General features: G+C 41.8%; 3 protein-coding genes across 3 annotated transcripts in view; 2 read left to right on the forward strand and 1 right to left on the reverse strand.

The window, feature by feature from the left end:
- Window positions 1-1,252: 1,252 nt before the first annotated feature.
- Window positions 1,253-4,430, forward strand: LOC5512625 (transmembrane protein 26; the record flags this gene model as incomplete). The annotated part of the gene is given in 4 exon segments (XM_048725477.1): window positions 1,253-1,412; window positions 1,676-1,867; window positions 2,494-2,619; window positions 3,227-4,430. Coding segments are annotated over 4 exon segments (1,018 nt in total), but the record flags the coding sequence as incomplete, so codon positions are not given.
- Window positions 4,431-8,837: 4,407 nt separating this feature from the next.
- Window positions 8,838-13,945, forward strand: LOC5512594 (galanin receptor type 1). Its single transcript, XM_032381984.2, has one exon. It carries the CDS (start codon window positions 10,762-10,764, stop codon window positions 11,887-11,889), a length of 1,128 nt encoding a protein of 375 aa, XP_032237875.1. The 5' UTR covers window positions 8,838-10,761; the 3' UTR covers window positions 11,890-13,945.
- A 1,239-nt stretch (window positions 13,946-15,184) lies between these two features.
- The window catches only part of LOC5512628 (probable 28S rRNA (cytosine-C(5))-methyltransferase), a 32,041-nt gene continuing 28,204 nt past the window's right edge, over window positions 15,185-19,021 (reverse strand). The window contains exon 23 of the mRNA XM_001632908.3: window positions 15,185-18,949. Within this exon, the coding sequence (XP_001632958.2) occupies window positions 18,747-18,949 (203 nt within the window). The 3' untranslated portion in view covers window positions 15,185-18,746. The remainder of the gene's footprint in view (window positions 18,950-19,021) is intronic.

Consider the following 19,021-nt stretch of genomic DNA (forward strand, 5'->3'; position numbering starts at 1 on the left):
AATATCGAGACTCAAGCTTCATAAGAGACAAAGTGTCCAATTTCTGTTATGAATGGACCGTCACCAGATAACCGTATGCTATGCATTTTATGTGATACAATTTTGTTTCCGTTAGTAAATGCACTTTTAACTAAAATAATATTTCAAACGAGGCAAGAAACGTATTTCTCTATAACCTGATATCCCGGTGTACCATAAACCTAATAATAAATGTACACGGGCCTTCAATGCTTAGGGATGCTTAGCTAATAGGCTAGCTTTGTAGTATTTAAAGTTTAAAAATGATTAATTCGTCTTTTCGACAGCGAAGGATAAGTTGTACTTACCTATCAACCAATGCCTGTATTATTATATATCTATCTCGTGAGTTTACTTTACGGAGCTAATTGAAGCATATTTCCAATGAGATCGTTCTGGGACGTCCGGTGTTAATGAACACAGATGGACACATGCCTCATCCGTAAGGACACCGGCTGAATAGGAGAGTTTTCAATTTCAAGGCACCGAAACGTCCTGATGATGATAAAAACAAGGCTCCACTCTAGCAAAAAGAGGGTGCAAGGCCTTAGCTAGAAAATTTGGAGAGCGGTAGGGGAGGTTCATCGAGAATTGCATTAAGCTTGCTTTTATCGCAGATCTAGAAGGAGTAGAACCACTATTACTAAAACATAAGGTTGCTCAGAGAGGGTGTTCGCAGCCCCCTAGAACGCCAAAACCATTTTTTTTCAGTGGTTTTCTGTATGATACAGGGTTGGATTTATAGCTATTGCCCCCGAATGGTCTTTGGCGAGGACTTGCGCGTACCCCGCTTTTTATGCGAGACCGAGCATTTTTAGTTTTTGAATAAATCGATCAGCGAGTACATCGAAAAATACAATGCTAGCACGGCGTAAAAAATGCGCGAGCATGCGAGCACTAGCCAAAAACTGCGAGCACATCGAATTTTCGGGGGACAATTGGAGGGCCCTATAGCTTTTCGCTAAAGGAGGAAGTTGGCTCAGGGACAATGTGGCTTTTTGACTCACACAGATACAAGAAGGCCAGTTTCATCGATCAAATATGCACCATTCAGGGTGTTTTCGAGAAAGGAAATTCTTAATCACCTAATACTGGTGCTCTTACTTTTCTATTCTCTGGAAGCGTGTTAAAAAAAAAGCAAAAGAGACCCCCTAGGTCCGATACCGGATATCAATGTCTGCACAACCCTCTAAAAAATACGCACAGACTTTACATTACCTTTTTTCCTGCCCAGTTTTTGGCCCAGCTGCTTGTTCTACATGTTGACCATGGTACCGATTGTGTGGATACTTGAGACGGATCTACACAAGACGAGGTCTCTAGCTGCCGCGGGCACCACACAGGCTCCGTCCAGTGTTACAGCGCAGCCACAGACGACAGACACCAAGGGATCGGTATGTATGCACCGCCCGTGAATGCTTATAAGCAGGCGCATTGCTAGGGGGGCTTTTAGATAGTGAATAATCCACCCACTTTTTGGGCTCTAATGTCCTATGTCTTAACAAATAAAGTGCTCTGTTGGACACCTCTTATCCATTCTCCCCCTTAAAAATCTGGATCCGTCTTTGTACTGACGAGTAGCGGCAGTGAATCGCATTTCATCACTTCTCACGATGCGGCTATAACCCAGATCTCGTTATTTTCCATTCTTCACTAGTGTATCCCAATGGACGCGAACACCATGGCGCGCAAGCTTTGCGAGCTGGGGCTCATTATCATGATCATCCTCGGCCGATGGCTTCTTCCACGTGGTGAGATAACACGTGACCAGCTCTCAGCGCTGTTGCTAGGCTACGTGGGTACGGCCGCTGACATCCTCGAGCTGTTTGAAGTGTTTGAGGAGCCCCAGGTGAGAATTGACGGGGGGGGAGGGGGTCAGTATGCTATTATCTCATGTTCAGTACCTTATGTAGGGTTAGAGTAAGTAGTCAGTGCCAATTCATGGGATCTTACATGACGTAAAAGCCAGCACGGGGATACTGAGTTTTTACCGTTCTATTCCCGTTCAAACAGACCCCCCCCCCCCCCCCCCCCCCCGCTCATGATACGTTGCTTTGAAAGCCAATTTTGATGAAAATATTTTGTTTTATTTGTAGTAAAACGATACACCTATTTCAAATAGGTTGCACTCAAAGAATCTGTGTATCGTAGCCCGCAGTGTTTCATGGGTATCAAGTTAATAAGCGTAAATAAAATCTCACTCTCATTGCAGCAGTCAAGCTGCAATGAGAGTGCATTGCTTCCTAATTGACCATGTCCAGCAGTCAAGCTGCAGTGAGAGTGCATTGCTTCCTAATTGACCATGTCCAGCATTCAAGCTGCAGTGAGAGTGCGTTTCTTTGACCATGTCCAGCAGTCAAGCTGCAGTGAATTTTATTGCGGAAATGGACCTGGACCCTACCAAACAAGAGCGCCGTGGGTCGTTTTAATCTCTCTGCTGATTGCTGTCTGACTTTGAGTGTTCCTCTCCTCTAGGTCGGCAGCGAGCTGCAAATCACGACAGCAGTGCTCGGGGTGTATTCATGGAGCTTATTGCAATTCACCCTGGTTACCACGGCAACCACGGGGAAGGACAACAAAATCCGGATTGCTTCAAACAAGGTTTGAGAATAGAACAGTCAGAAAGAAAACTCCAAATAAAATACCTATCAAAATACCAGTCGTCCGCGATTGACGCCTGATATATAACAATATGTGTTTAAGGGTACCCGATAGTCCAGACCTGGGACTCTCTTTGCGCTCGACATGTCGAGCACAATGAGAGTCCCAGGTCTGGACTAGGGTACCCGAGTCCTAGCGTCTGTACCATTTTGGCTGCGCTTCCACTTGAATCCATACATGAGTCCCTGACTTCTTCACCACCCTGTCGCCTTTGGGTTTCCATGCTTGTGTTTTTCGGTGCTAAGTCGCTTGTTGCCCCAGGGCGGCGGTGTGGGAACCTCTAGAACCAGGTATTTCGTTTTCATTTGGCGCCCAAAAATGTTTCAGAAAATCTTAGTACGTGTTTAGGATTAGGTCACTTCTCTAGCGCATGTGTTGATATCGCTGCAGCGCACGGCTAGTTATCGGATGGTTGTGCTTGAAATCCTAAGCTTCCCCCTCTTTTATACCCACAGGATACCCACAGTCTTTACACAGACCCCCACATTCTTACTTTCCCACTAGAACATATTTACTTGTCCTAGCTAAAGCTTGGTCCTTTTTTTAGGTGGATGCCGAAAAAGTAGATAAGGCCATTGATCGAAAGATCAGCCTCCACAAACACAGCAACTATAATAACGAAGACGAACTCAAAGAGAAGTACATTCAGCGATTGCGCATCAAGCGCCGCCAGACCGAGAAAGATTTGACACGCGGCAAAGGCTTCAAGGGTGTGCGCGCGCGTAAGGTGAACCCCATTACGCATGCGCGCGGTGAGGTGAAGGAGATATCACGTAGGGAAATGTTACTACACGGAGACATCTTTGGTATTTTGACGGGTATTTTCATGCAGGACGGACCTTTCCTCGTGCTGCGGCTTGTGTTGATCATCAAATATAACCTCTATAGTGAAATGCATCTGTTTTTCACGTGTAAGAATGCCATTGCGCTGTCCCTACTCATGTACAGGCTGTGCATTCTCACGTGCAGTGGCGAGGACGAGGAGTTTGACGAGAATAGAGAGCGCGAGTCGAGACTGCAGAACGTCCAGCAAGCAGTTCATAGTGATCAGTTCAAGGCCTCTGGTGCTATTCAATTAGCCGGCTGAGTGAGATCCCTGTGGAGGCCAGGCAGCAGGGCAGGGCAGGTATTATGGAATACCTTTGGAGGCCAGGCTAAACAACGATTTAACGTGTAGCAAGCAGTGGAAAGCCTGGGTATGGGGATTAATTGTGTACAAACAAAGCGACGAGCTAATATTTATTTGGACTCATTTGAAAGGCTCACATTTCGCGTTGGTGGGATACCGTGGTGGTTTCACCAATTTGGTACATCAGTCAATGTCATCACTGACTAATGTTCATAAAACATTTTTAAAGATTTTAATACGCTTTCATAGAAGAGATGACGAAATATTTATTACTCCTAAGGCTTAAAGCCGTGCATCGAGCTCTATTCATTTCATTCGTACGTTCATCCGCTAGAACCCGTTTAAAAACTGTTGTGGAAATGGCAAGTCGTCCATGCCCATTTTCCGAATTTAACTCTCGCCGCTCTGACTGCCAATCGGGATGCGAGGAACCTAAGTTTGATTGAGACAAATATAACATAGCCAATAAGCGTGTCAATCAAAAGAGTGCGATTCGCGCATCCGAACGGTTGTATTAGCCGCAGCCATGTTTGTAGATATGTAAAAATACACTAACTTATTTTTGTAGGCAAGGAATATTTTCCAAAAATGAAATAAATGATGATTTTCTAGAAACTCTGAATTTTGAGTAAATGTTTTTTCCCCTTTCGTACCTTTTGTTATGCAATGGCGTATAACATGTCATGATTTTCTGATAACTGCGAATGAGCCGATTTTATTACATGTACAATTACTATTTTCTTCATTTAACTGAAGATAAGAAAGTGTTGGCCTGCGAAACAGGCTCTCAAAAAGCGCCCCAGAAAAGCAGTTCTATCGGACTTAGCGATCGGCCAAAAATATAGCGATTGGCTCCGAAATCTGCTCGCAATCTTCTCCGTTTATTCACGCAACTAGCCGATTGAGCAGGCTAAGCAAGTGTAATAGACCTAAAACAATAACTATTGCGCCATTATCCTTCCTTTCTTGCCCTGTAGCGAATATATTTTTATTTTTATCTCCGACAAGTCTGTTTATTGAAAAAAAATACTTGGTGTGGTCGCATCCATAAGTTATGTTAGTCGCAAACCAGAAAATATGATGATACTTAAAGAACCCTTGTCAGCCAAAACTTTGTTATTGTTTCCATTTAATATTGGAAGGCACATAATGTGCTAAAATCTCGCAAAAATACATTTTAAAAACAAAGTTTTATACATTATTTACCTAATTCAATAAAAAAAACGCATTCCCAGCCGACGGAAATGGAAGCTTTTTCACACTTGGTACTTTGCTAGGATGACAAAATGGCGGCTGACCGAGGCTGTTTAAACAAACACCTGCTCTTTCGTCAGAATTGCATCAGTTAGCACACTAGCCTTCTTACTCTGCTCATAATAGTGAAGTCTTTGTAGGGGTACATAGAAACAAGAAGGTAAAAGGTCGTACGGAAAAATGCTACGAGAAAAAAAAACTACAATGTTTTTTCTTCGTTTACGTGACTGTGTATTTCTAATTGGTCTTGGTTTTTATGATAAGCCTGAAGCCAAAGTTATCCTGTATGGGGAGATTTGATGCAGTGATCGGGGATTATTTAGGCGCATGTTTTGTTTATTAAATTTTATTACAGGCTGGGCGAAAATTTCGCTTTTTAAATGAGTGTTTTTTTTTTAATGAGAGCTCAGTGTTTTACAAAGATTGGCAAATCAGGGTAAATTTACGTATTCTCTTCTGCTCGCAACCTATCTTTGAAAGCCTGTGGCTCACAAGGCAAATGCTCATTAAGTAACGTAATGGGTTTAAGACGCGCCCCGTTGAAATCATTAGGTGATCATTAGTAACATTTCAAGCCTCCAGGTCGTCACATATTGTTCGATAAGTACTTCTACTCGGAAATAAATAACGAAACTTTACGCAAAGCGGTTATCATCAAACCCCATCACAATATAACCCTTGACATTTCTAAAAAGAAATACAGAAAATCTTAATTTATTTTCTTAGTACTTTCGAAAGGAAAGTCTGAAACGATGCCAGTAATCTACATAGAGGAAGTTTTAGGCAAAGTGATAGTCACGATGAAATACCGTTTTTACACGTAGTTTTAAAGACGAGGTCATGATAGTAACCACAATAGAACCCTTGACATTTCTAAAAAGAAATACAGAAAATCTTAATTTATTTTCTTAGTACTTTCGAAAGGAAAGTCTGAAACGATGCCAGTAATCTACATAGAGGAAGTTTTAGGCAAAGTGATAGTCATGATGAAATACCGTTTTACACGTAGTTTTAAAGACGAGGTCATGATAGTGTGTACATGCGCCAGGTTTGGGGAATAACACATTTGTCTTCATATCTGTTCTCTGCTACCAGATGAACAGAATTCTAGCGTGCCAATTTTGCTCAAAAGGTCTCGACTTTTGCGTGCTTTTATAACGCAGTAGCGGATCTACAGAGGGCGGCGGGGGGGGGGGGGGGGGGGGGGGGGTAGGGGTTTAATGGTTAGGGGGTTAATTCTGTTCATTTCAAAATTCTTATGAAGGTATTATAATGACGAGGATGCTAGATACGCCCCTGTAACGTTAGGCAATTTATGATCTAGAATCCTAGCACTACAACTTACATTAAACTAACCCTTAAAAAATATCTAATTTCAGAAATATAACAACGCTATCGCGCACATTTTCGCCTTAAAACTGGAAACTCTCAATGCCAGAATCGTTCAAAGGGCCAAAAATTAGGGCATTTGCCGCGACTAAAACACTAAAAACAACAACAATAGCAAACCAAATGCAATTTTCTAAAATAATCGGAGCACACTGACTGAATTCATATAAAAGGTGAGTTACTTCTCGTTTACCCGGTTTGTGAGTACTGAAGAAAGCGTCAAATTTTAGTGTCAATCAACAATCAAAACAGATAAACCTAAACTTTATCTTTAAATTTCCAATTTTTTACGATAGGAGCCAGCAATTACTGAACTCTGCAACGATGGAAGAAAAAGAACATTCGTCAAAATCTCAAATGGGGTTCAAAATGAGATGGTTTTCCCGCTAGCATGGAGAGAAAGAAGTTTGCCCCTCCCCTATTTCGACCGTGCCGGCCGCTCTGAGTTCAGTTAGAATATTGCCCTCACCATAAATGCTTCCGGGCTAACAAAAAACAAATTAATCACAAGGATATCTTTAGTATTTGAGCAAATAAACTAGATAACTTTTTTTCTTTAAAAATCAAAAGTATAAAATACTATTTTTAAAATATTTTTTTCACCTTTTGGATTCATCTTCAGCCAAGGCTATCAAACCAAGTCTTTCGGGCGGGACAAAATCCAAATTGTACACCATATAGATAATTCTTAACCCTTAGATAATCTACTAAGGAAGACTCTTTTTAAGGCTTCACCAGATTACCAGATCTCCTATTTCTATCGCTACCGAGGTTCACCGAAGTGTCTACTGTACCTATGATGTCCTTCTAACAGCGGTCCCGAGTATCTACCAAAATGCAACCACAAATTACTTCTGTGCAAGCTCTGTATTTTTAATTCAAAATGCCTTAGTCATAGTTGTAAATCTCATTCTATTCAAAAAAGTGGATTCGGCTATATATTTTATATATAATTACGGTACGTGGAATCTCGCTCTAAGGACACCTTGTTGTTAACAGGGTTCTCATTTGCTCATGACATCATCGTGAGGTGTCCTTAATAACGGGGTTCTACCGTGCTCATGTGATATCATTGTTGCTAACAGTCTTGTACGGTTCGTGAGGTGTCCTCAATAACGAGGTTCTACTGTGTTCATGTGACATCATAGTCGCTTACAGTCTTGTACGGTTCGTGAGGTGTCCTTAATAACGAGGTTCTACTGTGTTCATGTGACATCATAGTCGCTTACAGTCTTGTACGGTCCGTGAGGTGTCCTTAATAACGAGGTTCTACTGTATTCATGTGACATCATAGTCGCTTACAGTCTTGTACGGTTCGTGAGGTGTCCTTAATAACGAGGTTCTACTGTGTTCATGTGACATCATAGTCGCTTACAGTCTTGTACGGTTCGTGAGGTGTCCTTAATAACATGGTCCTCCTCATCACATAACATCGCGGCTGTGAAAAAATGACATTTATGACTAAATTGAGAGAAATGGGTGAAAATAGGTGCAGAACGTTTATCACTCTGCCGAAGGTAAAAGCAGCATCTCCCACGTCAATGGCTCATTTGATCGATACACCAAGGAATGTCAATATTGTCGAGATATATTTGCTTTTGACAAGTTTCTCGACGTAAAATTAGACAAAAGGATACTGAGTTATCAGTTATTCGATCACACAACGCGTGGTGCGGCGTTATCCGTTTTTACCGTTAGCTCACGGATGTCTCCGCCTATAAAAAGAACATTATTTGATTTTATTTTTAACCGACGCCATTGCGCTTATCTCACGGCTGATTGGATGATGGATTATCACCATGGCAATGACAAGTTACGCCCCGGGGAGGGCTGGGTCAGTAACCTTAGATCTGCGTTTTTACGACATGGCTTGCAGGCATTTCTTGTCAACGAATTATGTTCTTTAAACTGCCGCACTCACACTAGGTTGCTGTAAGCTTCGTAGAGTCGTGAGAAAGCGAAGCTGTGTTTGTGAATGTAATGTTTTAATCCCAAGCCACATTAATCTTAATCCGAATGTTTAACAAAAGACAGTATAACGGGTCTCAATAGATTTACAACCCACCACAGGTTCATTGAATTTAGGGCTTAAAGCTTGACAAACTAGCTCAGCGAAAAATTGTGCTGTTTCAATTTACGCCACACTTTATAGTATTAAGTTAAAAAAAAGAAAAACACCAAAAATACATTTTTTTGCTCATGTCACTAGCCCAATAATCAGAAATAATTTGGACTATTTCTAAATAATCAAAAGTCAAAGATAGCGTCAGACGTTTATTCATATTTACTAGAGCTCGCAAATTACGTAAAAAAGTTTGCAAATAAAAGATATCACAGATTCTAATCACTGTGCCAAATCCGCCATATCGTGAGACCTGGTTAGAGGCTTCATGGGAAGTGATTTATGCTTTGAATAATTTTTCTCTCATAACTAGTAAACTGCCTTCGGTTTATTAACAGCAGGGAAATTGCACGTTAAAAAATAATCTTTCAGCATTTTTGCGAAAACCCTATATAAGGCAAAAAGCATGGAAATTCTGACTTTGTTGCTACTTATCACTTCCGCATCTAATGAAAAGCTCGTGAAATCTGCACCTAAAAGGACTTGTTCTTACTACATCTATCTCTAAAAACAAATGTGACGTATAAAGCCTTTGGTCCCCATGATCAGCCGGAACTATTCTCCTATCTGAGGCGAGTGAAAGCTAAACACATCTTCGTCTGTTTGGCTTGCAGTCTCCAAACACTCTTACCGTAACTTCAATAGACATTACACATCCGAACAATAACTTGTACGAACCGTCTTAAAAGCAAATGCATCAGGAAAAGTGAATAAGGCAGCCCAGCCGATTATAGCTCCCTCTATCCCAGTGTGAAATATCCGCGATAACCGCGCTATTGTTTTACCGGCAGAGTGAGCCACAGCAGGTGTCAAGGCTATAAGAAATCTCCACAAACAGCGTTTGCACGACCTCCCGAAACTCTAAGCCTGATCTTTAACGTTTATAAACACTTGGAACAGAGTCTTAAACTATTTATTCAGGGGACGGTGAGCAATATTTGTGGTAATCTGGTGAAGCCTTAAAAAGAGTCTTCCTTAGTAGATTATCTAAGGGTTAAGAATTATCTATATGGTGTACAATTTGGATTTTGTCCCGCCCGAAAGACTTGGTTTGATAGCCTTGGCTGAAGATGAATCCAAAAGGTGAAAAAAATATTTTAAAAATAGTATTTTATACTTTTGATTTTTAAAGAAAAAAAGTTATCTAGTTTATTTGCTCAAATACTAAAGATATCCTTGTGATTAATTTGTTTTTTGTTAGCCCGGAAGCATTTATGGTGAGGGCAATATTCTAACTGAACTCAGAGCGGCCGGCACGGTCGAAACATCATCAACTAATACACTCTTATAGGGGGCCTTAATGAAAAGCTCCCTTTGAAGTAAAGCACAACAAATAAAGCATTTACGTGTTTGGGTTTCACTCGGTCAATATCTGTCCAAGTAGAAACAGCCTCATGCGCCCATAAGTATTATGATTTCTTTTTTTGAAAATGCAAATCACCCAGGCGCGCGGGCACACTGGTGCCGAGTTTCTAGAAGGTGCAGCAATATAGTGCAAAGTGCGTATCAATCGTGATAGTAAGTCAGTCTAATATGGCGATACTATCGGCAGGCGATTTGTGCTATCCAGGCGAGGATCTAGCTCGACTTAAAAGCCTGTTCTCCCGCTCAAATCGATAGAGATATTCGGCACATCACAGCGGCGGCGCTGCGTCAACGAAACACGTCCAAATTTCTGCCCTCTAGCCAAATCACATCGATGAAAACGTGAAGCGAAAAACCCAGCGGTACTCTGATCGGCAGGGAAATAACGAAAGTGAATTGGGCGTATGGAGAGCAAGCGTGCCTAACAGCAGGTCTAAGTGAGATAAGTCCACAGATCCGGTCCTTCGATGTACGCCCACATCTCAATGGTCTATACGACGTTTGCTGGGAATTTACCTAATGATTACTGGTGCTTCGATGGCAAATCCCATTCATTTGTAGCGAAAGGCTTCTAGCGATGTACTCAATACGTATTCTACAACTCACTGTGCAATAAAGACAACGCGGCCTTTATCCTGGCGTTTGGCCGAGATTTCTACTCAACAGATCCTTAGCTCCAGTTGTTTTGCACTCTCAAATCCTTTGCTAAAATCTTTTCATCATCTTAACACTGCGGATCAGCAACAACGAGGATTAACAGAGAGTAGAAGAGAAACTCAAGACTGGGTTTGGAGACTGTCTTGTCGCCTTATCCACACTCATTATGAGCGAACTGTTCCTGAATGCGACAAACAGCAGCGAAGTGGGCGACATGATTCAAATGGATAGCGTTGAATGGCACGCAAAGCTGGTTGCCCATATCATCATCTTGATCACCTCACTAGTCGGCAATATGCTTGTTCTCTCTGTAATCCGCGGTAGTCAACAAAGGCGAAGGCGCAAGACGCCGTACGAACTCTTCATCGCAAATCTTGCCATAGCTGACCTCACCTACATCATCGTGTACTTTTTAGCGATGTACACGGATGGAACCAAGCATGCATTCTTCTGCATATTCATGAGCCCTCTGGTGACCGTAACCTCGACTGTGAGTATGCTAACATTAACGGCAATGGCAGCCTTCAGATGCAAAGCCATAGTGAACCCTTTCAAAGCCAAGTTTTCCAACAAAACAGTGTATCTGACTATAGTCTCGCTATGGGTGATAGCCTTTGTGTGTGTGATTCCATTGTATATAGTGCTAAAAGTCGTGGATGGGCAATGCTTGGAGCTGTGGCCGTCACAAAGCCTAAACAAGGCGTACACTCTTGCGCTCTTCGTCATAGAGTACGTCATCCTTATGTTTGTCATCATCTTCTCGTACACTCGAATTGTGTTCTACCTGCGTCGGAATAAGATCCCGCGAACGTGCTTAAACGAGAGCGGACGGGTGAGTCAAAAACGCCGCAAGGATGACCAGGAAGTATCCAAGTCCTTGGTGGTCATTGTCATCTTGTACACCATCCTAACACTGCCCCATCACTTGGGCTGGATCTTTAGCGAGATCTTTGGCTTAAAGGATGTCGCCAAAGTTATATTCCAATTCTCTGGCACGCTGCTTCTCGCTCACAGTTGCTGTAACCCGTTTGTGTATGGCTCGTTCGCACGCAGATTTCGCAGGGGTTACCTGCGTTGTTTGACGCGCATATTATGTTGCGGAAAGCGCTCTAAAGAAGGAAAGAGGCGATGCAGGTATCTAACAACAAGCAGCGAGTCGTCTGATCGTCAGACGAACATGTCCGGGCACAATATGAGCGCTAAGGAACTTCTCTCCAGAAATACGACGCTGCGGACTACGATGATGGAATCGGACACTGACAGCGACCGCAAACATCACTACGAAAAACACTAACGTGCTTGCAAGATAAATAAATAACTACATAATCACATACAATACCCAGGGCAATCACGAGCTAAGTGAAGATTATTAAGCATTGCACCTTAGAGACCCACTTTCCAATGTGGCTCAAATACGAAAATAACAAGAGCCGGACGTACATGAACATTGTACTAAAGTTTGGAGAAAGTGTAACAACGAGCTTCTTATCTCCAAGGGAAGACAACAAAAGCAGTTGCAAGCAAATCTAGCAAAAAAAAAAAACAGCATTATAAAGAATACGAGCCTAAAAACAGTGGTACTGACAACGAACCACAAAATACCAACGAGTTTATTACCTTAAGCAGTATTACAGATGTACAATACAACCTCAAGGACTTTGCGATATTAATGCAATACACCCATTATTGGCTTTAAAATACGCGGGTTTATAATGGTCATAAAGCATAAACTTTAGGGGTTGATAAAGCCATGGATGAAATATCCATTTGTGCTGTTGACATATTACTACAATATCAAGAACGCTACGATAAGGCAGCATTCGCAATTAGCATAACGCAGATATAGGCAGCTGATTTAATTAAAGGTAAATAACTGTACATAGTATTTAAATGACCCGCATCATATAATAGAAGCAAGTAAAAAGAAAACCATTGTCAAGATAGTTCTTTTTATCGGCGCATCACTTGCTTATTAACCTCGTGCGGATTGATAACAATGTTCCAGCATTTCGCAAATAGTAGGCGCACAAAAAACTAATTAAGTAAAGTTATATCATATTTTGTTTAGGGTTCCCAGAAGGGATTTGCATAAATGCGGCAAATGAGAACACTTGTGTTTATAAAACGAAGTTTTCTGTTTTAGTCTCTTAACGTATCCCTTGGGGCCAGCCTAAGTGAAGCGTATTGTTGTTACAATCCGTGCCATGAAAGTTGGCTTGGATTTGCGTTTTATTCAATAATGAAGAGTGGGCGACAGTAGATCCCACTTCTGACACCATTTTCCTTTTCTGTACGTGGTTACTACTAAGATCGACATATTTGTACGTTCTGTAGTAAGCAAGTAGTTTTTAAGACAAAGAAGCAAAATTTAAGGAGGTATTCGGCGCGGTTCTCTCAAAGAACAATCAGAAAAGCGCGATAATCGCTAATCGTACACATTGAAAGAATAAAATAGATGAAAAGGCTGATTCAGTCAAGAATTTGGGTATGCCGTGTCATTGATCTATTGACACTAGCCTTATTTAATGTGCCAAAGACGGGCGACCATAAAACACTTCCTATCTTCAACAGCGACTGATTAAAGACTGTAGACTTTGCGGCCCTGGATGTTTTATAGACGGTAATAAAAAAGAAAAGCCAGCGGCAAAATCAACAGATCAGTAAAGGCAGTGGAACATTACTTGCCCAATCACAGATCGTAAAGAAAACGCCTGCAGCTAATTAACCAATCAGATTCCATGACAGCCACACAATCAATTAGATGGCATGTTCGCGATACCTAACAGCTCGCTGTTCAAAGACACTAGATAAAAAAACACCGCAAGTCAAAAATTATTACTCTTTCCCGATTATCAGCCAATAACAAAAACACAGCGTTCATTAATTGTGCGGTCAGATTTCTTTATGTCAGCATGCGATCAAAAAGTGTAGTCTGAAAACCCTAATTAGACATCCTTCGAGTAGAAGCGTCTAGGATATTCATAAACCTGTCGAAGGCTTATCGCGCAAAGAAGGGAACACTCGAACCCGAGTGAACATCTTCGGTGTGTTGATATGCATCACAAGGACAGGTTTTCAAGGCAGTTTATAGTTTTTTTTTCACACATTACTTATAACATTGGACCCAGAACATTTTGTTTTACGGTTTTACGGTTAGCTTTTCACACAAGATGGAATTGTCTTTATCTAAGATATGTAGACTTTTATATTGTTATGTCTTCTAAGAAAAAAAAAACACACGTTTAAATCTGCCGTCAGCGTGAGTGCGATACGAGATTTTAATGGCTACCAAGCGGTTTCCTAAAAAGAACGATTGACAATTGCATGACCCAGAAATCTAGAAAAAATTCCAAAATATAGAACAATAAGAACTGGGGAAGAGTGAATAAGAATGAAGCATAGTTATCTTAAAACTCTATAAATAAGAACCTATTTAGCTTTTAAAGTGAACACTAGATTCTTACCTAGAGCTTATTACAGAGCTGGGCAATATTAAATATTAGTAAAATTTTTTGCATAAATTACAAAATGCATACTTTTTATTTCTAGGATGATTAAACATATAATGCGGATTAAAAGAAAATTAATTTTAAGGAAACCTTGTAACACTAATAAGAGTATATAAACTATTGCTTCCCTTATTGGTTTACCACAGAAAACTAGCAATCAGATATAATAATATCAGCAAGAACATTTCACGTAATTTTCGAAAAAATATGCTAAAATTAGGAAATTATGCGTAATTTCCTAAAAAAATTATTTGGGCCGTTTTCAGCTAAAGGCCGCCAACTAATTTTACTAAAACAGCAATTAAGGCCTAATATGTCAAACTTTTTTTGCCTTTTAAGGAGATTGTTTGAAAAAAAAGGGGTAATCCCGGGCTTAATTCCCGATTAATACGTCGCTGCCGTGCCGAATATAATTGTCTATTTGTATCGACAGAAATACATTGGGTTCAACGTTGATTTTGGAGGTCGCACTAAATAAGTCGCGCTTACTAGGCTGACAGTAGTAAAAGTTGTGACAGCCGTGTTAAACTTTTAGACGTCGAACTGTTTAAATGCGCATTGCAAAAAATTAGATTCGGCACGGCAGGAGTGCGACGCATAAGTCGAGCCTAACTGGCTTAAAGGCAAGTACTTCCTGTACGAAAATAATGAGGAAACACTGTTGGGAAAGCTGTATGTCATAGACATTGGGATTTTGCATATTTTCGCATGGATTGTTACAGACATTACTTAAAACACAAACGAAGAATTGTTGGCAAGGAGGGGTAGGGCGTTGGCATAGTTAGAAGGGCTAACTAAAATAAGATGTTTTTACTATCAGATTTGTAACAAAGTCTGTTGTTCTTTGGGTTCTTTTTTCAAAGCTCTGGTTTTCAAAATAGACTAATAATAGGAAAATAATAACAAAAAATGTACAGGTGCTGACGTTAGTCAACCGTATACTTCTTACTTCTTGTCTCCGAGAAAAAAGTACAATTACAGAGGAACCTTGATTTATCGATACTCTGGGTATAAAGATATTCATTTCAGCTCCGCAAACCATTAAAAGTCGAGGAAAATAATCTCGATTTAACAACATTATCGATTACGATTATTTTCTTTATTCCCTTCTATTTCGTTATATTAAGTTTACACTAGATTCGAAAACTGTTGTAATCTGTGGTATTTTTCCTTTTCAAGACTCGTAAAAGTAAAAAAAAATAGTATGAACGAGCTAAATAAAATCAAAATTTGATACAAAAAATGAACCGCAATAACATAATCAATGTCAAGCTTAGCCAATGTCAAGCTCAGCCAACATTCTAACATCATGAGACCAATTGCAGAATGCTCAAGCTTATGTCAAGCACAGCCAACATTCTAACATTAAAGGACCAATTACAGAATGATAAAACTCATGTCAAACCCAACCAACATTCTAACACCATGAGTACAATTGCAGAATGCTAAAGCTTATGTCACGCTCAGCCAACAATCTAGCATTTTGGGACCCATTGCAGAATGATAAAGCTCATGTCAAGCTCAGCAAACATTCTCTATGCTTTGTAGTTATGCTAGGCGCTGCTCTAGCAATAATCGAAGTTGGCGCTGTTTGCTGGCAGCTTAAATACACAGAAAGTGAGGCAGAGCGCCACTGCCTGTTTTTTTTTAAATTGACCCCACTTTTGTCCCATAGTCCATACTAAGATAATACATCAATTGTATCGCCCATTTTGAGCCACATGATCCAGCTCTTTTTCTTTTAAATGGACCGTTCTTTTTCCTCACATAGCTCTCCCTTGTTCTATGAAGTGCACTGCCCATTCTTTCTTACATGGTCCACCCCTTGTAGTACCAAATGGATCTCCCCTTTTTCTTACATGGTCCACCCCTTGTAGTACCAAATGGATCTCCCCTTTTTCTTACACGGTCCACCCCTTGTAGTACCAAATGGATCTCCCCTTTTTCTTACATGGTCCACCCCTTGTAGTACCAAATGGATCTCCCCTTTTTCTCACATGGTCCACCCCTTGTAGCACCAAATGGATCTCCCCTTTTTCTTACACGGTCCACCCCTTGTAGTACCAAATGGATCTCCCCTTTTTCTTACATGGTCCACCCCTTGTAGTACCAAATGGATCTCCCCTTTTTCTTACATGGTCCACCCCTTGTAGTACCAAATGGATCTCCCCTTTTTTCACATGGTCCACCCCTAGTACCAAATGGATCTCCACTTTTTCTCACATGGTCCACCCCTTGTAGCACCAAATGGATCTCCCCTTTTTCTCACATGGTCCACCCCTTGTAGTACCAAATGGATCTCCCCTTTTTCTTACATGGTCCACCCCTTGTAGTACCAAATGGATCTCCCCTTTTTCTTACATGGTCCACCCCTATGTAGCACCAAATGGATCTTCCCTTTTTCTTACATGGTCCACCCCTTGTAGTACCAAATGGATCTCCCCTTTTTCTTACATGGTCCACCCCTTGTAGTACCAAATGGATCTCCCCTTTTTCTTACATGGTCCACCCCTTGTAGCACCAAATGGATCTCCCCTTTTTCTTACATGGCCCACCCCTTGTAGCACCAAATGGATCTCCCCTTTTTCTTACATGGTCCACCCCTATGTAGCACCAAATGGATCTCCCCTTTTTCTCACATGGTCCACCCCTTGTAGCACCAAATGGATCTCCCCTTTTTCTTACATGGTCCACCCCCTTGTAGCACCAAATGGATCTCCCCTTTTTCTTACATGGTCCACCCCTTGTAGCACCAAATGGATCTCCCCTTTTTCTCACATGGTCCACCCCTTGTAGCACCAAATGGATCTCCCCTTTTTCTCACATGGTCCACCCCTTGTAGCACCAAATGGATCTCCCCTTTTTCTTACATGGTCCACCCCTATGTAGCACCAAATGGATCTCCCCTTTTTCTCACATGGTCCACCCCTTGTAGCACCAAATGGATCTCCCCTTTTTCTTACATGGTCCACCCCTTGTAGCACCAAATGGATCTCCCCTTTTTCTTACATGGTCGACCCCTTGTAGTAACAAATGGATCTCCCCTTTTTCTCACATGGTCCACCCCTTGTAGCACCAAATGGATCTCCCCTTTTTCTTACATGGTCGACCCCTTGTAGTACCAAATGGATCTCCCCTTTTTCTCACATGGTCCACCCCTTGTAGCACCAAATGGATCTCCCCTTTTTCTCACATGGTCCACCCCTTGTAGCACCAAATGGATCTCCCCTTTTTCTCACATGGTCCACCCCTTGTAGCACCAAATGGATCTCCTCTTTTTCTTACATGGTCGACCCCTTGTAGTACCAAATGGATCTCCCCTTTTTCTCACATGGTCCACCCCTTGTAGCACCAAATGGATCTCCCCTTTTTCTCACATGGTCCACCCCTTGTAGCACCAAATGGATCTCCCCTTTTTCTCACATGGTCCACCCCTTGTAGCACCAAATGGATCTCCCCTTTTTCTTACATGGTCGACCCCTTGTAGTAACAAATGGATCTCCCCTTTTTCTCACATGATCCACCCCTTGTAGCACCAAATGGATCTCCCCTTTTTCTTACATGGTCGACCCCTTGTAGTACCAAATGGATCTCCCCTTTTTCTTACATGGTCCACCCCTTGTAGCACCAAATGGATCTCCCCTTTTTCTTACATGGTCGACCCCTTGTAGCACCAAATGGATCTCCCCTTTTTCTCACATGGTCCACCCCTTGTAGCACCAAATGGATCTCCCCTTTTTCTTACATGGTCGACCCCTTGTAGTACCAAATGGATCTCCCCTTTTTCTCACATGGTCCACCCCTTGTAGCACCAAATGGATCTCCCCTTTTTCTTACATGGTCGACCCCTTGTAGCACCAAATGGATCTCCCCTTTTTCTCACATGGTCCACCCCTTGTAGCACCAAATGGATCTCCCCTTTTTCTTACATGGTCGACCCCTTGTAGTACCAAATGGATCTCCCCTTTTTCTCACATGGTCCACCCCTTGTAGCACCAAATGGATCTCCCCTTTTTCTCACATGGTCCACCCCTTGTAGCACCAAATGGATCTCCCCTTTTTCTCACATGGTCCACCCCTTGTAGCACCAAATGGATCTCCCCTTTTTCTTACATGGTCGACCCCTTGTAGCACCAAATGGATCTCCCCTTTTTCTCACATGGTCCACCCCTTGTAGCACCAAATGGATCTCCCCTTTTTCTTACATGGTCCACCCCTTGTAGCACCAAATGGATCTCCCCTTTTTCTCACATGGTCCACCCCTTGTAGTACCAAATGGATCTCCCCTTTTTCTTACACGGTCCACCCCTTGTAGTAACAAATGGATCTCCCCTTTTTCTCACATGGTCCACCCCTTGTAGCACCAAATGGATCTCCCCTTTTTCTTACATGGTCGACCCCTTGTAGTACCAAATGGATCTCCCCTTTTTCTTACATGGTCCACCCCTTGTAGCACCAAATGGATCTCCCCTTTTTCTTACATGGCCCACCCCTTGTAGCACCAAATGGATCTCCCCTTTTTCTTACATGGTCGACCCCTTGTAGCACCAAATGGATCTCCCCTTTTTCTCACATGGTCGACCCCTTTAATAAAACGGTCTCCCATTACAGTAATGCTCACTTTAATTCTACCAGACAGCAACTAATTTGTCTTAGTCTTTTTTCCGGATTTCTTTTTCTGCTTGTTGGACTTGGGCCTCGTTTTCTTGGGCGAGGAGCTAGGTGATTTATCAGTTGTTATGTTTGTTTCCTTTGGTGATGTCCCGCCTGGAGTTTCTGTGCTTTCTTCGTTTCCAGACCCTTCGTCATCCTCGTCCGCTGGCTTTGGAAGAAGGGGAGCTGGACCTGAAAAACATAGTAGTTTTTGAGGATAGATATAGGGGTATGTCTGACACTTATCACACACAAAGAACCAAT

This window comes from Nematostella vectensis, chromosome 3 (genome assembly GCF_932526225.1).
Source record: "Nematostella vectensis chromosome 3, jaNemVect1.1, whole genome shotgun sequence".
Lineage (NCBI taxonomy): Eukaryota > Metazoa > Cnidaria > Anthozoa > Actiniaria > Edwardsiidae > Nematostella > Nematostella vectensis.

Coding starts and splice junctions, on each gene's coding strand:
- LOC5512594 (XM_032381984.2), top strand. CDS start 10,762: ATGAGCGAACTGTTCCTGAATGCGACAAACAGCAGCGAAGTGGGCGAC.